At 41.6% G+C, this 22544-nt stretch overlaps 1 protein-coding gene across 1 annotated transcript in view; it reads right to left on the bottom strand.

Annotated features, from left to right (window-relative positions):
* SLC25A13 (solute carrier family 25 member 13) overlaps positions 1 to 19890 on the bottom strand; it is a 77431-nt gene extending 57541 nt beyond the window's left edge. Inside the window, exons 1-2 of the mRNA XM_054384810.1 lie at positions 19766 to 19890; positions 10274 to 10389 (exon numbers count right to left, since the gene is read on the bottom strand). Coding sequence (XP_054240785.1) covers positions 10274 to 10389; positions 19766 to 19875 — 226 coding nt within the window. The 5' untranslated portion in view covers positions 19876 to 19890. The remainder of the gene's footprint in view (positions 1 to 10273; positions 10390 to 19765) is intronic.
* Between the last annotated feature and the right edge of the window lie 2654 nt (positions 19891 to 22544).

Below are 22544 nucleotides of genomic sequence, written 5' to 3' on the forward strand. Positions count from 1 at the left end.
CTCTGGACACACTCCAGCACCTCAAAGTCTTTCTTACACTCTGGTACCCAAAAGTGAACCCAGTACTCAAGCTGTGGCCTCACCAGGGCCAAGAACAGGGGCACCATCACTCCGCTACTCCTGCTGGACAGACTGGTTCTGATCCAGGCTGGGATGCCATTGGCCTTCTTGGCCACCTGAGCACACTGCTGGCTCATAAAACAGATTCACTCAACAGAGTGCAATCCCTTCCATTAGCGCTCTGAGTCGATTTAGACAAAGATCAGTTTAATCTGCACCTGAAAATCGTGGCTGTGCAAATACACTTGCATTATAAACACCTAAAAAATCCTGGAATTCACTTCTTTTAGGAATTTTAAGTGTGCATGCATGCATAAGTGGCAGCTTATTTTGTTAAAGTAGGACTAATTACTCCAAATCCAGAGAAAATCCCCCAAGACAAAATTGAACTCGATAAAAATGAGAATTTTAACCAATTTAACTTCATTGAGCTAGTCCAGCTGTGGACTAGTCCTGAACTGTAATGGACAAGCAGGGGGTTTTGCTGCTGAACATAAGCCAGCATTGCTTGGATGGAACCAAAGCTGTCATTTCAAATTCCATGTTTCCATGTGGCTAAGTGAAATCATCACAGAATCACAGAATTATTTTGGTTGGAAAACCCCTTTCAGATCATTAAGTCCAACCATTCTCCAACTCTAGCAAGTCTGGGGCTAAACCATGTCCCTCAACACCACATCTCTGCCTTGTTGAAACACCTCCAGGGATAGTGAATCATCTGGACTCATGTCTGTTATGCCTATCACAGAGATGTGAACAACACAAGACTTTCAGAATCCAAACATCTTTTTTTCACGCTGGCAGGGGCTGATATCACTGCAGCTGTCCAGGAACACAAATTTACTCCAGAATCCCCATGGCTGTTTCCTACAGCAGTTCAACAATTAAAGTGCTAAAAGCAAACTCCTGGCATGAAGAAATTATCCTAAACTTTTTGCTTCACTCTCCACTACAGACTTGAGAGCTCTATTTCTTTCGACAGCTGTTTTGCTTAGATAGATGGCATAACAAAAAAAAAAATCTATTGCAAAGCATTAACATACATTTTTTCCCCCATTTAAATACTCCCATTTCAAATGCACCACCAAATGTACTCCCACAACAGTACTGCATAAGTATAAAACTATTTTAGTTCAATTAAAGTATCTAACTATCTGTCCCCCAAACCTACCTAAACTATAATTTTCACTTTGAGCACTACCAACATGTTCTGTTTCTTTTATTGGTTTATCAAATCAAGTCCTGCATTGAAATGCTGGGGGAAGAAAATTAGTTATTAACTGACAAATAACAGCAAATTTTCCAATTTACAAAACTAAATGACACACCCTGTGTATTCTGCTATCTGAAATTTCACATTTAAATTTGTAATAACAAAACACTTTCCTAGCTCTCCAGGCTTGGCTGAAGTTTTTACCTTCTAAATCTGTAATTCCAGGACAATTTTAAAAGGTGATGGGGAAAATATTAAAATAAAATTCAAGCTTATATTGGTATAACTGCTGCTGCCACAATTTAAATATATTCTGGTGTGGAACCTTCTGATTTCTCCAAGAAAGTTGCCTAGTAATCATGAATCTTTTTTTATTCCAACAGGGAATACTGGGACCAATGCTGAACAATATTTGGACTAGTGCTGATCAATACTGGGATCAGTGATGATCTCTTCATCACCAATGAGACTGAGGCTCAGCAAATTTCTAGACAACACCAAGCTGAGTGCTGGGGTTGGTAAGTCTGAAGGACAGGATGGGGCCATCCAGAGGGTCCTGGACAGGCTGGAGAGGTGGCTGAGAAGCACCTCATGAGGTTCAATAAGGTGAATTGCAAGGTGAATTGTAAGGTTCTGCACCTAGGTCAGGGCAATCCTACACATCAACACAGGCTAGGGGGTGATGAGATTGAGAGCAGCCCTGCAGAAAAGGACTTGGGGGTGCTGGTGGATGAAAAGCTGGAAATGAGCCAACAGTGTGTGCTTGCAGCACAGAAGGCCAATGGCAACCTGGGCTGCATCAAAGGCAGTGTGGCCAGAGATGGAGAGAAGAGATTCTGCCCCTCTGCTCTGGTGAGACCTCACCTGTGTCCATGGGGGCCCTCAACACAGGAAGGACATGGATCTGATGGAGCAGGTCCAGAGGACAGCCAAGAAAATGATCAGGGGATTGGAGCACCTCTACTATGGGGACAAGCTGAGGGCGCTGGGGTTGTTCAGCCTGGAGAAGAAAAGGCTCTGGGGAGACCTAATAGCAGCTTGCCAGTACCTGAAGGGGCTATAAGAAGGATGGAGAGGGACTGTTTGCAAAGACCTGCAGTGACAGGATGAGAGGCAATGGTTTGAAATGAGAGGAGAGCAGATTTAGATCGGATATGAGGAAAAAGTTCTGCACCATGAAGGTGCTGAACACTGGGAACAGGTTGCCCAGGGTGGCAGTTGAGGTCCCATCCATGGAGATACTCAAGGTCAGGCTCAGCAAGGCTCTGAGCAAGAGTCTCTAGAGAGGGATGTCCCTGCTGACTACAGCGGGGGTTGTAGTGGATGACCTTTGGAGGTAACTTCCAACCCAAAGTAGTCTGTGATTCTATGACATGGAGCTGTACAGAATCATAGCTGGCTAAATGGCAGCTCACTGTTAACCAAAGACTGACCTCATACAGTTGAAATTTACTCAAATTGGCTTTTCCCCCACCTTTTCCACACCTACTTTTTTTCTTTCTAAGTAGCATGAAGTAGCAGCAGAAAGCACAATATTTTAGCCATCTGAGCATGTAGTATTCTTGAATTACCCTGCCAACTGGAAGTGCTCTCTGTTATCTCTTCTAAAATTGGAGCCATTATAGCCAATTGTGCAAATCTACACTTAGCCTTTCATAAAATGTGGATTTTTGACCCACTCAACTGGAACAGCTTCTGAGCAGTTCTGCTGATTTCTGACAAGATACCATACAACACATGCGTGCCAATTTCGTATTGGACTGCATCCACATTGAGTTGTTCAGAAAACACTGCTCAGAAATCATTAAAAAAGTTCCTAAAATCAGGCTGATTCTTTTTGTAGTACAAACCTATCATTTAAAGAAGTGCAATAAAGCTCCACATAGATATACAAAAATAGATGCCTTCAGAGTGGCTTTTCACCTCCAGGTAACACCAGGAACACATCAATGGAAAGCAAAAGCTTATTGTATTTGTTTGGCTGCCCTCAGAAGATGAGCTGGTTGACTCTGCACATCTCCAGGTAGAAAAGAGACTGTACTGCAACAGCTTCAACGGGGTGCAGCACCCTTCTTAGAGGTAGTCACGGCAGGGCAGAGACACAGGAGGCTGGAGATTCTCACTGAAAGTGAAAGTAGAGCACCTGTTGTACACAGAGGTGAGACTACAACCAGAATTGCTGAGTGTCCTTCACATGTCCTAACTAGACTTGAAAGATGACAACAACCAAAGCCCCCAGGAAACCATAGAGTCCTGACAAAATGTTCAGCATGCATTCCTTTTTTTGAGAGAGGCACTGGCTACTGAACTAAATTCATTTGGTAGGATGAGGAAATGGCCTCAAGTTGCACCAGGGGAGGTTTAGACTGGATACTAGAAGAAACTTCTTCACTGAAAGGGTTCTTAAAGACTGGAACAGGCTCCTCAAGGAAACGGTTCACTCATCATCCCTAGAGGTGTTTCAAAGAGACAGAGATGTGGTGCTGAGAGGCATGGTTTAGCCCAGACTTGGTAGTTAGGTAATTGTTGGACTCAATGATCTTAATGATTCCATGATTCCATTTGGTTGTAACTTTATTGTCCTATCCAAGCTTTTCAATAAGGACAAGGCCTAGAGGTTAATTTTATGTTAATGAAAACACTATTACAGAGAATATCCTTCTGCCTTCATGAATTATCCCCACCAAAAGATCCAGGATAAGATTGAAGTTTCACCTGTCTGCTGAAAATGCTCTCAGGTTTTTATTCTCTTACAGTTTCAAATTAGAGAAGAGAAGATTTAGATTGGATGCTAGGAACCAGTTCTGCACCATGAGGGGGGTAAAACACCACAACAGGTTTCCCAGGGAGGTAGTTGAGGCCCCATCCCTGGAGATATTCAAGGTCAGACTCCACAAGGCTCTGAGCAAGCTGCTCTAATGGAGGATGTCCTTGTTCAGTGCAGGGGAGTTGAACCAGCTGACCTTTGGAGGTCCCTTCCAACCCAAACTGTTCTATGATTCTAGGATTTAAAAAACAGAACCAAAAAAAAAAAAGAAAGTCAAAACCAACAACAAAGAACAAACCTAAATACCAAACTTCCATTCAGAATGATTTAGAAAACTCAGTTGTATTTTCTAGACCAAGTGAAACACAACTGTGTAAAAGGATGGAGCTTCTCCTAATACATGAAAATGACAGATTCACTTTGTTACTAAACAAGCTGTTTTACTTAAGATGTCTTCCTGAAAGCCTGCCTGGTTACGTAACATTTTAGTTAGAAGGAAAAAACAAAACAAGAAAACCTTTCCAAGATGACATATGTCTAAGAACTGAAATTCACCAGAAACAGTTATCAAAAAGATTTCAAACACTGTTTTGGAGGAAAAATAATATACCACTAAGTCTATTTTACATTCTCTTCTAATTAAAACTGGTCTGGGTGACATGCTGGAGGGAAGAGATGCCATCCAGTGGGACTTGGACAGGCTTGAAAGTTAGGCCCAAGCCAACCTCATGAAGTTCAACAAGGCCGAGTGCAAGGTCCTACACCTGGGTCACGGCAATCCCAAGCACAAATCAGGCTGGGTGAGGAGGGCTTGAGAGCAGTTTCAGGGAGAAGGACTTAGGGGTGTTAGCTGATGAAAAACTCAATGTGAGCTGGCAATGGTCACTGGCAGCCCAGAAGGCAGCCATGTGCTGGGCTTCATCAAAAGCAGTAGGGTGAGGGAGGTTACTCTGCTACTCTGCTCTGCTCTGGTGAGACAAGACAGACATTGAGCTGCTGGAGCAGGTCCAGGGGAGGCCATGAAGATGATCAGAGGGCTGGAAAACATCCCCTATGGGGACAGGCTGAGGGAGCTGTGGCTGGTTAGCCTAGAGAAGGGAAGGCTCTGGGGAGACCTAATAGCAGCCGTCCAGTACCTGAAGTGGGCCTACAGGAACACCAGGAAAGGACATTTTACAAGGACTTGTAGTGATGAGAGGGAATGAATTGAAGCTTGAGGAAGGCAGATTTAGACTGGAGATTAGGAAGAAATTCTTTACAGTGAGGATGGTGAGACACTGGAACAGGCTGTCCAGGGAGGTAGTGGATGCTGCCTCCCTGGAGCTGTTCAAGGTCGGGTTGGATGAGGCCTTGAGCAACCTGGTGTAGTGGAAGGTATCCCTGCCCGTGGCAGGTGGCTTGGAACTAGATGATCTTTATGGTGTCTTCCAACTTAAACCATTCTATGAATCCATGCAAACGTTTCCCTCAGTAGGTACAACCTAATGCATCACTAGCTACAAATGATTTCTATAACCAATTTGAACCAGTGATGGAAATTTCACTGAATATTGCAATTTACCTCAGTGATTTATTTTGGTAGTTCAGATTTAGCTTTTCCTTGCTTTACACGGCATTGAACAGACCAGGTTGGGCATCACTAAGCTAGGAGTTATACAACAAAAAAGATATAGTAATTACAGACCCGATTAGAAGAGGCAAGTCATGCCAAGCAATTACAGGGTGAAGCATAAAATAAATAATCCTCTAAGAAAAGCAAGCGCTAGCTCACACAGTCTGAACCTAATCTTTTGGTCAGGAAAGCAGTTGTGAGACTCCTGTAATAAGTCTCAGAGCATTATCAGAGGAGAAACTCTGAAGCTGTGTAGGTTTCTGTTTAAACCTCTGTTAGGAGCTCTGTGCTTTTAGAAAGTTTACAAACAAGGATTCAGGCAATTCAAGGATCAGGTAAGCAAACAGGAGTTGCTTAGTAAGATGTAGCCTTAATTAATGTTTTATCTAAGAACTCCACTGATGTAATTAATAACAGCAGAGCTCCACAATAGCTGCTGTCTACACATAAATTTTGCTTTGAGACAAAAGCAGAATACATTGCTTCATTCTGCAGCTGTCAGGCTAAGCAAACAACAGTTTGGGCTTCTCCATTTCCTCTGCTTTTTTGCAGGGTTTGAGGGGTTTTGGTTTTGTATTTTCTTGTATTATTTTTGTTTAAAATTAGAGGACTGCCTTGTTTCACAGCATACTCTTTCCTGTATCTCAGAGCAGCATAGCTTTGCATCCATTTTGAAACAGGTTGAATCAAAAGACTCTTTTAAAAAACAGAAAACAACCCAGACCCAGAAAGAGAACCCATATTATACCACAGCTACATTTCATTCAGTACAAAAGCAAGAATTTCTGTCTGTTGGGAAATCCTCATTTAAAGCAAATCAGCATGAAAAGCTTCATAGCCAGGTTCAGTGGCAGCTCAGACTCAGGCAATCACAGCTCTTTTTGTGCTTCTCCCTGTTGGTTTTGCCCTTCACTAGAGCTGTGAGCACTGCACCAATATAAGCAAAAGAAAGTTCTAGAAGCAGGCTATCATCACTGCATTACTCACAGCTCCGAAGTGTTAGCTCCCATCATTTCATTTAGCCATCCAAAATTAGAGATGGAGGTTAAAACAACTGAGTTTTTAAACACTGACATTTTTACCCAATCATCTTGCCTTTCCTTTGTTTTTTTTTTAATGCCATCTAGTAAAGACTTTCAAAGGGCTCTGCTTCTTTAATGAGGCATTAAAATACAGTCATATGACAAAAAAGCAACTCTACTAAGTCTCTTAAACCCCTGGACTTACATTATCAGCTTTTATGTGCCTGTCAACACTCAACAGTAAGAAGCAATGGTTTGCTCTTTGCCTCGAATTTAAAAGCCAGCTAAACTTCCTCCCACTTTCCTGCTGAGAGCTTTAACTCCTTGCAAACTGTCAAAGCTTTGTCACTTCAGCAGCAGATAAATCTACAACACGATGCAACAGCCAGGTGTAGCTTCAGTCAGCTACTGGCCACTAATTTAGTAGTGGCCATTTCATTCACCTCCAAAAGCAATAAACTAGAAATACTTCCCACTCCCCCCAGCCACGCAGATCAGCACTTTTCAAAGTGCTCTGTCAAAGAGCCACCTACAGTTAACTTGCAACCTGAAAGAAATGAAACACTTAAAATTGTAGAGATGTCAACACCTGGCTAAAATGCAAAGGCATTTCCAAGCCAGAAGCTCAAGTCAGACTGCAGCATTTTTCAAGCAAAATAAATGCAAAGCATTAAATACCTGGAACTTCTTTACCCAGAACATGCCTTTAAATATCCACAGCTTGGATGTGGCACTGAGTGGAAAAGCTGATTGATATAAAGTCCATTATTGATTTGTTCTACAAAGGTGCTAAGCTAAATGCACCTGTGCAAGAAAAAAAAATATTTGGACGATTTGCTTAGTAGAAAATGTGAGGTTTGCAGATGGGAAGCCCTATATTCTCTTTGGTATGAGCTAAAATATTTATACCATGATCTCAGCATACAGAAAAACAATGACTGCAGAGATAAGCCAGGCTGTTTCTTTACAACAATAAAATGAGGTACAGACTTATAATGGGATCCTTGAGATACTACTTAACAGCAGTATAGTGAAAAATGATCCTTTCCCTTTTCTTCTGTTCCTTTCACACTGTAATTCCACAGGACACAAAACCCCTATTTAAGTCTCCTAACCTTGATAAGGACTCGATCCCACTCTCATTCAAGTCACTGGAAAAAGATCTCATAATTAACTTCAAAAGACACATGACTGAGGCACTGAGTGGCAAAGTTACAGGAGAGTATTGTAATAACATATGCATGAAAATATTAGGGGGGGAGAGCATCATAGCAAGGAGAAAAAAAAGCTTTTTTTCCTTATGACAGAAAAATAGAAACCAGCTTTCTCTGAAGGTCAACGTGTTCTGCTGAGAATGCACAACACTGAGACAGCTCTTGCATCCACTCCACTCCAGGCATTTGTGGGGTGGTACTACAGAGAAGTTACTAATGGATTTATGCTTTCAAAAAGGGAGAGGAAGGAATTAGATAAAAACTATCTAAGGTTCAGCCAATGCTGGCATGTCTCCTCTTTCAAATACCTCAAATAGAGCCTGGCATTGGAGTTTCTCTCATCACCAGAAGGACTTCAATGGACTTCAAATGCCAAGCAAATCCCTTGATTCATCGTGTCTAACCTCAAAGGAAACATTTGCCAGCCAGACTGCCAAGGGTTAAAAAGCGGAGCTGGACTGATTCAGCATTCAGCTCAAATGTCTAAGTTCTTCGTAGATTATTAATGAGTGCTCCAAGCAACCGGGGGCTCTGACGCAGACAAGAACCTGCACATCACAGGCATTCCAGGAGCTCTGTTTGTCTGTGCTGGAACAAAACCTCTGCAAAATACGTGTACCCTCCTGATTTAAAAGCATGCCATCTCTCATTGCCTCTCTGTCCACACACATGCACAAGACTCTTAGGCACAAAATATCACCTTCATCAGGGTTATGATCAGACACAGCTCCTCCTGAGATTCTTTCAAAACTTTTAGCATCCATAGTAATTTTGTAAAAGCTGTTCAAACAAGTAACATTAAACACGAACCCCCACATCTTTCACAATTCCAACAGCCAGCCAAAATAATGAAAAACCAAAACAGACACAAGGAAAAAAGCCTGTTTAACAACCAATTAATAAAACTTCACACATATGAATTAACCATGTCCAAACTTAGCTGATTAGAAATAGCAATTTTAGCCACTGTAGGTACTTAGGACAAAAAAAATCTCTCTCATAGCTTTTGAAGCGCAAGCTCAATGTCCGAAGTTACTCAAAACTGCTACTTTCTGAATCCTTCTTCACAATGGCCCCTATCATTAGGCAGGTGGCAGACAGCTTTTGGCGTCTGCAGAACTATCACTATGGTACCTGTCTTCAGTTTAGGGAGCGAGACAGACGCTCTTTAACTCTTCTCAAAGGAGTAAAGAAAACACTCCACACAGGATTGGAAAGAATTAAAAGTTTAAATGGAAGTATTATTTGTAACTACATACAACAGTACCAATACGTGAAAAACATACCAAACAATTCATATTCAGCCCAGCTCTCCGGTTCTGGGCTTCTCCAAAAACCTCACTAGACCATCACCTTCCCCAAACCTTCCCCCCACCAGGCCTCACACCCTGGGCCTCAAAGGCCCCAAGGTCTCCAATGCCCACCCCATGCCTCCCTACCCAGACCCGAATGACGCAGTAAAAATTAGTTCAGCCAAGGCTGGAGCCAGGCCGCAAACCTCCTCCACACAACCAGAGATAAGGCCCCGTCTGTACAGGAGAGCAGAAAGGGAGGAAAAAGGGCTGAACAAACAGAAATGTTCATTTTTATAGAGATGCAGGACTTAAGGGAATGAAATAACAAAAGACTATACTTCCTGGTCCATCCCATGACCCTTCTGGTCCTCCTGGAAGCCCTCAACTCTGTGGTTCTTAAAGGCATCCAGCCTCAAACCATAACAGTACCTGCAAATAAGGCTCTGGCCAGCCTGATCTAGTGTGAGGTGTCCCTGCCCACGGCAGAGGGGTTGGAACTAGATGATCCTTGTGGTCCCTTCCAACCCTGACTGATTCTATGATTCTGTGATTCAAATAAGCAGTCCCCATCCACAAGCTTTAAGCTGGTCTATTTCTCCTGTGATATAAACACCACACCTCCCAATACACAGCTGAACTTTCTGGTGGTGGGCAATAATGGATTTATTACTGTAAAAATCTCACAGAAGAAAAGTTTTAAGCTTTAAAAAGGAAGGCAACTTGAAATAATGCCAATTTAAACAACAAATAATTCAGGGTAATTTCAGACTCAAGTCTTCTGGCAACTTCCCTGCGGTTTTACAATCATTTCCTATAGTCACCTTTCACTGCTCTTCTGAAGACCTGCACAAGCCTTTTGAGGAAAAAAAGATGTGACCAGTTTTCCAGAGAAAACCAGAAAAATGACTATCACCTTGACTTCAGGCTGTGCACATGTAAATGATTAAAAAAAAACTCATACAGAAAGTTGCTTGGCACCAGTGTAACTACTGTAAACACCCTATGTTTCATACTGTAAGAGAAGGTGAAGGGGAGTTTGGCATAAGTGGGGGGGTTTAAATTAAGAGTATATATTTAAGAACAATCTTACCAAAAGTAACTTCTCCTTTGCCAGTCTTGTCAAACAGCTGAAAGGCTACTATGAACAATGCATCTGGAGCACACAGGACTGATTCAAATGCCACAAACTCTTGAAAGGATATCAACCTAAGGGACAAAGGAAAAATCAAAAGCTATGAAATCACCTGCTTGCAGAAAACTGAAATACAAGATTAACACAGATTATACAAAAGAGATCAAATCATAGCCAAAAAGCACACAAAAATGTTATCGATAGGGATTTGAATTTATCCTTAAATGGCTGGCAGGAGGCCTTTATATCACTAGATGGAAATGATGGAGTCAAGCTCTTCTCAGTGATGTCCAAAGACAGGACACGAGGTAGTGGGTGGAAGTTGAGGCATAGGAAATTCCATGGAAACATGAGGAAAAAAAATTTTCACTGTGAGGGTGATGGAACACTAGAACAGGCTGCCCAGGGGTGTTGTGGAGTCTCCCTCTCTGGAGATATTAAAAAACTACCTACTACCTGGATGCATTCCTGTGTGATCTGGTATAGGTGATCCTGCTCTGGCAGGGGGGTTGGACTAGATGATCATTTGAGGTCCCTTCCAACCCCCAATGTTCTGCGATTCTGTGACTGTTGAGCAAGGAACTATTCCTCTCATCAAGTCACAACAGAACATAAAATAAGCAAAGTGCTCAGCAACTCGCCTCAGCTTTAATGTCTAACTGCACTGCCCTCTGGGGAAGCCTACCACCCTTTGCTGGCAAGACAGAGAGCCAATAAAGAGATGAGTAACTTCCCTGAAGACTCAGTGCTTAAGGCTTTTGGAAAGCAAACCCATTCAAGACCTACATGCTGCCACTCACTTCAGAAGGAAGCGATCAGAAGGTGTTATCAGCTTGCTAGCAATTTATTAGTCATCCATCGAAGCCCTCCAGTCCTGCATGTTGAGTCACACATTTCAAGCTGGAGTCTGCACATTCTTCTTCAGCCCAAGAGCAATTTACTAAAATTCATCATCTCAGCCAGGTTCCCCATGCACGAGCACAGATAAAAGCAGAGGTGCCCTTTGTTAAGTTAGTTAATAAGCAGAAATAAATTAAGACAACTTGGCATTGTTTGCAGCAGTAGATTTGATGAAGCAAAGACCTTGAGCAGTTATGATTTCTCTGGGTCACACCCAAGAGTTCAAAATCCTATTCCTAAAGAGGCAAGGGCCAACTGCTTTTCTGGTTTGCTGCTTCTTTAATGTCTAGGTTGTACACTTTAAAATCTTCTTCAAAAGTGTGGCTGCAGGGCCTGCTGGCAGTCTGGGAGGTTTAAGATTGCTCTCTCTCAAGGATGCTTGATGGCAATGTAGCAAGAAATAGATTTAATGTGTTCACCTGGCAAGTAGCTGGGAAACAAAGATTTATTTCTGAGAAACACAAATATCAGTGTAACAAATAGCAAGAAATACACACAAAACCAATGGCTTTATTTTTGTTTTGTTAATTAGAAACTAACTATATCCTTAGGACTTGGACTCCAAGTGACACTGCTGCTGGCTCAATGAAAACTCCCACTCAATGTGCATTAACGGTGAAGAACAAAGTGTTTGAATAGGTTGGGAAAGACATTCCCTCCATCAAGTTATGATGACCTACGGCTATACAGCAATTTCCAGTCACCCTTTCTTCAGGGAATTCATTTCAAGTCACATAGAAATCAGACAGCCACGGGGTAACCAAAGTTGATTTCCATGATCAGCGTGAAAACATGAGAGGAGAAAGAGATGAGAACACTGGGAAAAAACAAACCATGGTACACGGAACGCCAAAAAACTATTCTGCATTACCTCCCTCAATATATACTCACTAAATAAAAGAAAGTACAGGTAGAGTCAGAAATAGTCTGACAAATAATTAGCTCTGGGAACTTGCCACCATAGATCATTACGCAGTGTGAGAAATAAATAAGAAGAAACCTTCTCAGGTATTCTTAATAACTCACAATTGATGGTGCCAGTAAACATCTAAGCATGCCTTGAGCTTTACTGGCAATGAAGCCAAAGACTTGCTACATATTCACACCCCAGCACATGGGCAGGCCTCTGAGCTGTTTAATTTAAACTCCTTAGGAGCTCTCAGTACTCCCCACTGCCAGGCACAGAATACACAGCTACTCAGTCTAAACGGAAGCAAATTCCATCTCTCCTAAGACAAAAGGAATTTCTTCAATGCTGTATTTCCTTCAATTTTTAACCAATATATCACAACCTACTTGGTTTTGCATTTATGCGTATTTATTGTTACCATGTTATTTGCACGTTACAAAAGCTCATCATTATCCATCATTAATGATTCCATACCTGACAACTTCCACAACAGCAAACAGACACAAAGCCCTGAGCTCTTCTGTCCCGAAGACTATAAAGCCCACATCCAGAAAGAACAAAACAGACAGCAAGAGGATTATTTAGAATTTAAAAATCTAAAATATCTGCCAGCAGCATTTTGATAAAGACGATTTTTGTGTGGAACAACAACCAGCACATGTCCTTACCACCAGATCCCAGCACAGGGATGAGAGCACAGGAAAAGAAACACAGCACCACCCTAACATATTCTCTGGTTTTAGGCCTGGATTTGATTAAAACTCCACATATTAACACAGCTACAAGATTTTAAACTGGTAGAAGCATTCTTTGTCAGTAGTTGCAAGTAATAAATCCCCCTAATAAGTCAGAGAGAGATGCTTAAAATAACCCCATTTTCAAAAGCAATTATTCATACTACTAGGAAGATTAAAAGTGTACAAATTGTGTGGTTCTAGCCAGACTCTTAAAGAAGAGACATTAATATCTGCTGTGCCAGCTGAATTCAAATTAACCCAATTTTTACATGTTAATTAAACCAGCTATTTTCTTCTTATTGTATTTTTGCTCCTTAAGTAGACCAGCCCGCGAGTGATTCCCAACAGATCTATTCTACCAACAATGACGTATTCATTTACTTCTATTATGACCGCACAATACAGTAACTGAGCAGTAATTTTTCACAGTCAATTACACGTGTGATTCTTAATGCTTAAAGATGCTGAAATAACGTGGAGCACAGAGCCATATGCTCACTTCTCTCCACTGCACAAGGGTTGTTGCCTGGGTAACACATTTTCTCTCTGGTTTAGCATCATCCTTTTTTGGGGGGGCTAGCATAACCCTTCCCTCACTATCATTAGGTGGCATTAAACAGCACATATTAACATGGACTTCAATATACTACCTAAGAGCTATTTTATCTACCTAAACAAGTCTTCATTTACCTTACAATAGCGCAGGGAAAAGCCTCGTGATTTTAAGGATGCTCAGAGAGGAAGCTGAGATGTTTACAGCATTTTTACTACAATCTTGAGGACATCCTACTTAACTGGTCAAAGTCTTCCTTCACCTTCACATCAGTGCCAATATTGAATCTTTTAGTCATGAAGGTTGAAAGCTCAGTATTTTAAAAATATCCACACACACAAAAATCATAGAATTGTTTTAGTTGGAACAGACCTTTAAGATCATTGAGTCTAACCTTCAACCCAACACCACCATGGCCATTAAACCATGTCCTGAAGTGCCATGTCCACTCATTTCTTGAACATCTTCAGAGATGGTGACTCCACCACTTCCTGGGCAGCCTATTCTGATGCCTGACCATTCTTTCAGGAAAGAAACGTTTCTTAATATCCAACCTAAATCTCCCCAAAGAGTTAGTCTAAACACAACTGGGTATGGTGCAGCAAAACCACTATTCACTACCTCCTCTTTTTATGGTATGGTTTCGTTTGGAAGGGACCTTTGTGGTGGTTTGAAACTGTCTTTTTAATTTTTCCTTGCAAAGTTCAGAACAGAGAAAGTGAAAGAATGTAAATAAGTCACTATTGGGTGTAAGAAAGCAAAATAACGATTGTTCTAAACACTTCCATTGGATAGATAGAAATGTTTAAGAACTATTACCCAAAACAAAGTAGGCACTCTGCACATTCTGCGTTCGGCAGTGGGGGCAGTTGCTGGGCTGTCTGGCTGCTGTTTCTTCTTCTCTTCTGGCTGAAGATAACGCGCTGACCTTGGCAGCTAAGTTAACAACTTTCTGCTTAACTAACTCTGCTTCTCTGTCCAGGGGGGTCTGGGGGGAAGCTCCTGGAAGAGGGAGGCCCCTTTGGGAGGGTCCCCTTGGGGGGAAGCAAAGGGAGATCAATTGTGCTTTTCTGTTGATTGTATATATTTGTGAATGTTGTGAATTTTGTATATTTGTACATATTCATTGCATTTCACTGTAGATTTTAGACTCTGCTTGTAAATACAGCTTTTCATTTGCTTCCAGACTGGGCTAGCCTGGTTATTGTCGGTGGGGGGGGAATTTCAGCTCACACCGACACACTTTTTATTTTTGGCGCCCAACGTGGGGCTCAATTGCTTGTGATTTATTTCTGCTCAGATTAGGAAGCAAAATGAAGCTGTTTTGGGTTCTGAGTCATTCTATTTTATCTATTATCAGTGTGATTGTTTACAGATGGGCCATTTCTTGCATGATAGACAAGATTGTGAGATACGTGGCATATAAGTCGTTTCTTTGGGTTAAGAACAAGTTACTGAATGTTGGTGAATTCTGTTATGGTCTTATTGGGCTAAGAAGCTATGGTAACTCAACTATGGATCTGCTAGCAGACACATATGAGTTTGTTACTCCTCTTACAACTACAGAGGGTCTTTGGAGCCAGTGGTACCTTAGATATCTTGTACTAGCCTTAATCTTAAATTTGTTGCTTCTTGGAATAATCATATGGCTACTGATAGCACTGTATCAAGAAAGACATAAGGCTACTTGCTCTTCCAACTCTGCTGTGAATGTGAAAACCAAGCCAGTAAATTTGGTGGCCACTGTAACCAGAAAGCGTAAAGGAGCTGCAGGAGGAGATGCAGATGCTGCAGGAGATGGTGCAGATGGAGATGAGGGTCCTTCTACTCAGGGTCCCTCTCTTAAGAAAGATCCTTCTGATGAGGAAGAGAGGGTTAGCCTTAAAACTCTGGTAGACCTCTTGAGACCCCACATGGATGATGGAGATGTAGGTCAGGATGTAGACCCTAGTAGATTAGCAACTGCTGGTAGTGCCTCTGAACTCAAAGAAATTCAACGGAGGATTAAAATAGGATTATGGGGACAGCGACCTCAGGATGATGATGATGATGATGAGGATGAGGATGACATACAGTCAGCTAATGCACCCAGACAGGAAATTAGACATGTGAGGAAGGATTACATCAGAGAAAAGAATCTGTTAGGCAAAACTGTTTGGGTATTTTCTCCTTCAGGAGAGGCCAAACCTGTCCGAGGGGTGGTTTCTGCTGAAGGTCCTGGTCACACCTATTGGGTGATGGAAGAAAATGGTGAAATTCAGTGTATTCCACAAAGAAATCTAACTTTGGCTGAGAGAGGTTAAATTCAGAGTGTTGCGCAGATACAGCATCGCGCCCAAGAGGAGAGTCCATGAGATCTACGGTGCACGAACCCTGAGAGCCCTGAGTCACCTGAGAGTCCCTGTTTCTTCCTTCGCTCCATCTGCGAGGAAACAAGCTGTTTGCTGTTTTTCCTGTGATTTGACTCTTTTGAATCATCTACATCTGAAATAGCCGGAATGGACTATGGTCTTTATTCACCTATTGTTGTAGATATTATTTTAGATTAGATAGATGATAGTAGCAGCCAATGGAATTGTTTAGAAGGGGTGGACTGTGGTGGTTTGAAACTGTCTTTTTAATTTTTCCTTGCAAAGTTCAGAACAGAGAAAGTGAAAGAATGTAAATAAGTCACTATTGGGTGTAAGAAAGCAAAATAACGATTGTTCTAAACACTTCCATTGGATAGATAGAAATGTTTAAGAACTATTACCCAAAACAAAGTAGGCACTCTGCACATTCTGCGTTCGGCAGTGGGGGCAGTTGCTGGGCTGTCTGGCTGCTGTTTCTTCTTCTCTTCTGGCTGAAGATAACGCACTGACCTTGGCAGCTAAGTTAACAACTTTCTGCTTAACTAACTCTGCTTCTCTGTCCAGGGGGGTCTGGGGGGAAGCTCCTGGGAGAGGGAGGCCCCTTTGGGAGGGTCCCCTTGGGGGGAAGCAAAGGGAGATCAATTGTGCTTTTCTGTTGATTGTATATATTTGTGAATGTTGTGAATTTTGTATATTTGTACATATTCATTGCATTTCACTGTAGATTTTAGACTCTGCTTGTAAATACAGCTTTTCATTTGCTTCCAGACTGGGCTAGCCTGGTTATTGTCGGTGGGGGGGGAATTTCAGCTCACACCGACACAACCTTGAAGATCAGCTAGTTCCAAAACCCTGCCTTCAGCATGGACACCTCTTACTGGACCACGTTGCTCAAAGCTTGGTCTTAATCACTTCCAGGGATGAGGCGCCACAGCTTCTGTGGGCAACCTGTTCCAGTTTACTATCCTCATAGTAAATAGCTTTTTCCTAATGTGCAATCTAAATCTAGCCTGCTCAAGCTTAAAACCATTGCCCCTTGTCCTGTCACCACAGGCCCTTATAAAAAGTCCCTCCTCAGCCTTCCTGTAGGCCCACTTCAGGTAGTGGAAGGCTGCTCTAAGGTCTCCCCAGAGCGTTCTCTTCTCCAGGCTGAACAGACCCACTGCAATAATATATCCAAATGCAATGATGAAGAGGTTTCCTCAGAAATCAATGCATATGTTTTTACTAGATCAGCAATTTAGACATGATAACATAATGGGACACAAACTGAAGCTACATCTATTATTTTACGCTGCAGCCCAGGTAAACTAAGTATAGTGTAAATTGGTGCATTAGAGGATAAATTTATATCCAATAATAATGGAAACTGCTGGCATTTCCAAGTGTTATTATGAATAGTTGTCCTTTCTAAAAATAAAGCATGCACTTATGTCTCAGTAAAGTGTTAGTTACTACAGTCTCAACAGAGATGTGCATAAATACTTATTTTGTTAGACAGATGTTTAGAAGTACAACAAAAGACTGAAAAAAACAATATCTGATAGTAGGCAGGATGGAAAAGGCCTGGCCTGTTCCTGATAGGCCTTGCAAAAGCTACTGTGTTCTGGGGGAGTTTCTGATCCAGCTGAAGCTAAATGAAGCAATTTTTTGTTTCAACTAAATTTAGGGATGAGAAGCTTAAGGCAAGGAACCAATGAAGGTTCTTAAGTCTGTTTCCCACAAACTATAGTCACACAACACAACACTTCGTTATCACCAACCAACCACTTTGGAAAGCTTCTCTGGTCATCAGCAAGAAAAGCATTTCCTTTTCTTACAAGGAACATTAAAAAGATGCCTCTGTAACAGGACAGAAGGAAAGCCTACCTCCAAATAACCCCTTGCCCTGACTTAAGATGGAGGCAAAACTTGCTCCCATGGCAAGAGATATTCTTTGAATGACAGCATCTGCCTTAAGAGGTTTCATACCTTTGTCACACCACCAGCAGCTCCTCTAGACACCCTCAAACCCTCAGTCGCTGGCAATGCAGGATTTTTGCTAGAGCTACACAAGAGATTTTGTCCACAGCAACCACAGTGAGGTTGTACATAAGAGCTACTGCTCTTTACACATTCAAGACCTCAGCACTGGGATAAACAACTCTTTGCCCATTTATTTGCTCTGCTCATGAGTCAAAAGCTCTTGAGCTGTCTCCTTTTCATCTCTGCAACTTACCCATTTTAGTACTTCTCACTTGGTACCTGTACCTAACTTCTTACCAAATTCAGGAGGGGCTTAAAAAAGCAGGTTTGTATTTCACTTTAAAAGTGGGAGATCTGGACTGCCAAGCTGGAAAACATTCAACAGAAGAGCAGTAAGTCCTACTGCCATCCCATTCCAGAATCCAAAAGTGACTGACCCTTGCTTCAGACGATCACTCTGAGAATTACTTTGCACACTACTAGAACAAGGTACAAGTGCTTGGCCACATGGAAAAAATGCTACAGTGCCAGGTTACAGAGATAGATGCTAATCACTCCCTGAACTTTTTCCAGTCCTTCACATAGTAGGATAGCAGCTAAGCAAGAAGACAATTTGAATACCAGAAGAGACACGTTAGGTACATGCAGGCCCTTGTCACTGCATGGTTTGGATTGCAGGAAGCAGTCCTCACTGGTGGTAGAGAGCAGCAATTAGAAGCCCCAGCACCACACCATGAAACGCCTACAAGATCACACCAAGTTGTGAAATCCCAATTTGTCAACAACTTCACAGAGGCTACAGTTACACATTTTGCTCTTCAGCTTCTGCCTGTGAGGGAAGTCCAAATCACACATCATGGATTATACTCTCAGTCTTCTCATTCCAAACTGGATTTGAAGCCATGCAATTTGGAAAATGCTGGGTTAGCAGGCATCAAACCAAGGGAGGGAATCTGGGAAATGTTTCATGTTTTCGGTCAAACACTATCTAAAGCCACCATTTCCTTGCTGCCATCAGGCCAATGTTACCAATATAACCTCTCACAGAACTTTTTTAACAGGGGAAACAATCATCACACTAACTCATCTCCAAGGTTTAAGGTGCCCAGACGCCAGCTACATGAGGCTGGCTGAGCAGAAAAGAGGGCACAAAAACTGTTGCAGAAGTTTTTGGTAATGCATGCATCTGCTCCCGAGGAAGCCTGCATTCCCTTGTCATGCTTTATCTTACCTTTTATTCTCTGCAACCACTGATATGAGTCATGCCTGAAGTTTTCTGGTTTCTAAAAATGCCACAACTATAGCCTTTATACCCATAGCTCATTATTCTGAAGTTTCTTGAAAAGCAGGGCTAAAAAAATGCATTCATATGATTGGAAAAACAGCTTGCCTGGGCAAGGACCATTAAAGAAGGGGAGAGGAAGATGAAGGGATAGCTGATCCTGTCCATTGCCCAAGTCAGCCTTTCAAATGTAAACCATGTGCAACCAACTTCACTGCTGTCTTCCCAGGATTGCAGAGTGGCTCCCTAAATACCTTAGTTGCTCCTCCTCCTTCCTAAAGGTAAAGAAATGGTGGTAAAAAACTTTTACCAGTGCTACTGACAAAACAAAGCAGGGGTACTTCATTTTCTACCATCTCTTCTTACACCAGCTAAACTTATTTTGGATTGCTATTTGAATATGTTTGTGACAGATACACGAATCAAACAGAGAGAAAGACTCAGAGAAGGAAAGAAAAGCAGGAGTTAGAGGAGACACACAACAAACACGAAAGCTTCAATGAATTTAAAATAGATAGTTAGAGAGAAAATGGTTTGCTCAGCTAAATAGTACATGCATCTGAAAACATTGTTTCTACTCTTTCCACTTAAAAGACACTGCATTCCTTTATGTATCTGCAGGGGAAAAACCAAACCAAACCAACCCCAACCCCACACCACCCTTTACAGACCAGACTGTTTTGGAAGAATGAGTCTGTGTTTTCGAAATGAACAACAGAAAAGAAAAAAAAGCAACACCAAAAATTACTTACCCATCTTTTGTCTGATCCACCACACCTGCAAGGAGCTGTACAGTGCTTGCATTAGACGAACCATCTCCAATTATCTTCAAGTACCGTGTGACAAAGTCATTAGGAGACATGAAGAACTCGCCATTCTTCTCCACACTTGCATACTGTTAAATGAATACAACATTTAGTGCCTCAAATACATCCTTCTCCAGGCATTTTCTACCACCACTCACAGTTCCTAAATCAGGAGCAGGCTTATGTCAGAGCAGATGACAGTACTGCTCTGAAGAACCTAGAGCCTATACTAACAGGAAAAAGTGGGGAGTAGTGAAGCAGCTGCAGGCTTGGCTTCCCAGCACACAGGATTGGCAGACAGATGATTTTTCTGTTTACCATGTCAACAATTTCTCCATGGCTGTCTAGAAATGCTTCAGCACAGTTTTTGTGAAGTAGGACAAGAAGAACAAGTGCATTTGTAAAGCATTCATGTAGCATCTTGGGCCCACTGAAGCTCTAGGGTACTCCAGCATATCTTATTTCTGTGACATGTCTCCTTTGTGTAGCCATTCTGCTCCGGGATGAGCAGGCAGGTTTACATCCATCAAATGACACTGCAGGGCTAGTGGAATAAAGATCCCACAAGAGTGTCCACCTGAGGGTGCTGTTTTGGAGCAGCTCCACCACATCACCTTCAGCCATGGTTGGTACCTAAGTAAAGGAGAACCTACAGATACTCCCTGGTTGAACTGCTGGACAGGAGGGCAGAGAATGGCATTTGCAGAACAATCAAACAGAAAACAAGAACTTTGACAGTTCAGCACACTGCAGAGACAAGAAGAGAGGTCCAATACCTTACCAAACGTTACTCCTGCTTTGTATCACAGTTACTGCCACATTACTCTAGAAAACTCTGGAGTAGTGTAGCGTATTTGTTCCCAAGCAAAGCTTCCAACAGCATGTTACACATCAAGGAAAAGCAATATTCAAATACTTTTAAAATAACTGCCTTTGTTACCACCCTTACCCTGATTCCTCATTCACCTCTCACAGTTTAAAGCCCTCATTTTCTGTGGAAGGGTAAATTTGAAATCAACCCTTAAAAAAAAAAAAAGCAAACCTGAATTTTAAGGGAAGGAAAAGGAATTAGGAGGAAAAGAAATCCCAGGCAATGTCTGCAGAACCATGTTAGCTTTAAGAGAAACAGATCTGTCTTGGGATAACAAATGTGCACTGACAAGAGGAAAGCAAATGTTCATTTCTTTTTTTATTATTATTTTTTTAAGGAAGGTGGGATGATAAACCATGCTGCAGCTCCCCACAGAGCATTATCCACACTAAAGTCATAAATAAATTAGCTGCCTACCGCTATTTTGTAGCCTATTCGGAAGACACACGTTTTGTTTTACCTTGCTGTGGCTCTGCTAGGGGAAGGCAACTGCCAGTTTTCATTTCTCAGAGCCACACTGGTGCCTGCAGAGTACGGTTATACCTGCTGCAGGCATGCAACTCTCAGAGGGATGCCAAAGTGTAACAGTAAGTAGATTATTTTCTTCTAGTGCTATATAAATACAGTCTTCAGGTACAGCAGCATCTGCAAGAAACAAGGCTTCAGAGAAGCAAACCCAAAGCAAGCATAACTTGCTTTGGCATCTATGTAGTGGTTAGCATTTAAGGATTCCTGTTTCAATAGACACTGATGGTAACAGAAGCTTTCTAGTTGATACACCACAAGAAATTTTGAATTGTATACCTTTATAAGAACTAGCAGATCAATTGATTTCAATGGAATCATTTGCAGGAAGACAGAATCTTTCAGAAACCCCAGCCTCAGAAACTTTTAACACAGCTGCTATTGAGAAACAAATCAAATAAGTCAGACAGCCTATGCTTCTATATTTCTTTTTTTTTTTTTTCTTTTCCAGCTAGGCTAACCCCCTGCTAGGGCACTCAATAACAGAAAACAGCACAAGGTTTCAGTGTCCCCCCTGTTTCTTGTCATTGTGATTTACCCAAGTGCATTTGAAATCCAATCACGTCCTCTATACTACATATAGAAAATGACCTTGGAAAATGTCAGCTTGATCACTTTGACTAAAATCTAATCTCTTAGGGGTTACAGTAGAAGACTTAGAAAAAGTAGAGTTACTCCTGGAAATTATCATAACAAAAAGAGAAAAAACATCAATTCTATTGGTTTTGGAGTAGAGACATTAAAAAAAAAGCTTCTTTACAATTGTGTTTTTCCCCACTCTGGTAATTATACCCACAGAGGATTTGATATTATACAATAGTACTTAATGGCTTTGGGGTAACTTATTTACATACATTTTAGATAGTTGAGTATTAACCAGTTCAATCCCACTTTAAGTAAGATTTGCAAACATTTTATTGGAGGTTTGACGTATTAAATATGCTAAAAGTTGACTGTAATCAACTGTATTCAAACTGATAGCTTCCTATTTCTTTCACACAGTGGGTACCATTTCTATCTGGCAATCATATTTTTCAGTCCTTAACTGAAGGAAGAATGGCTGTCCTGTTATTTTGCAAGTGAAGATCCCACCATCTGGGGACTGACCTCACTACTTAAAATAGTCTAGAGCAGCTTAATTAATGCTCTGACCATCACCCATCTGTAGATCACAAAACGACATACCACATCCACTCTGCCTTCTCAGCAGTAAGCAGCACAGCAATATCTGTATTGCATTGAACAAAATATTTTGCTCATATTTCATTACTCTGCTTTACTGAGACCCCTTCTTTTCAGTGGAAAAGGAAGAAAAAGGAGCTGAAGGTG

The sequence above is a fragment of the Indicator indicator genome, chromosome 11 (genome assembly GCF_027791375.1).
Source record: "Indicator indicator isolate 239-I01 chromosome 11, UM_Iind_1.1, whole genome shotgun sequence".
Classification (NCBI taxonomy): domain Eukaryota; kingdom Metazoa; phylum Chordata; class Aves; order Piciformes; family Indicatoridae; genus Indicator; species Indicator indicator.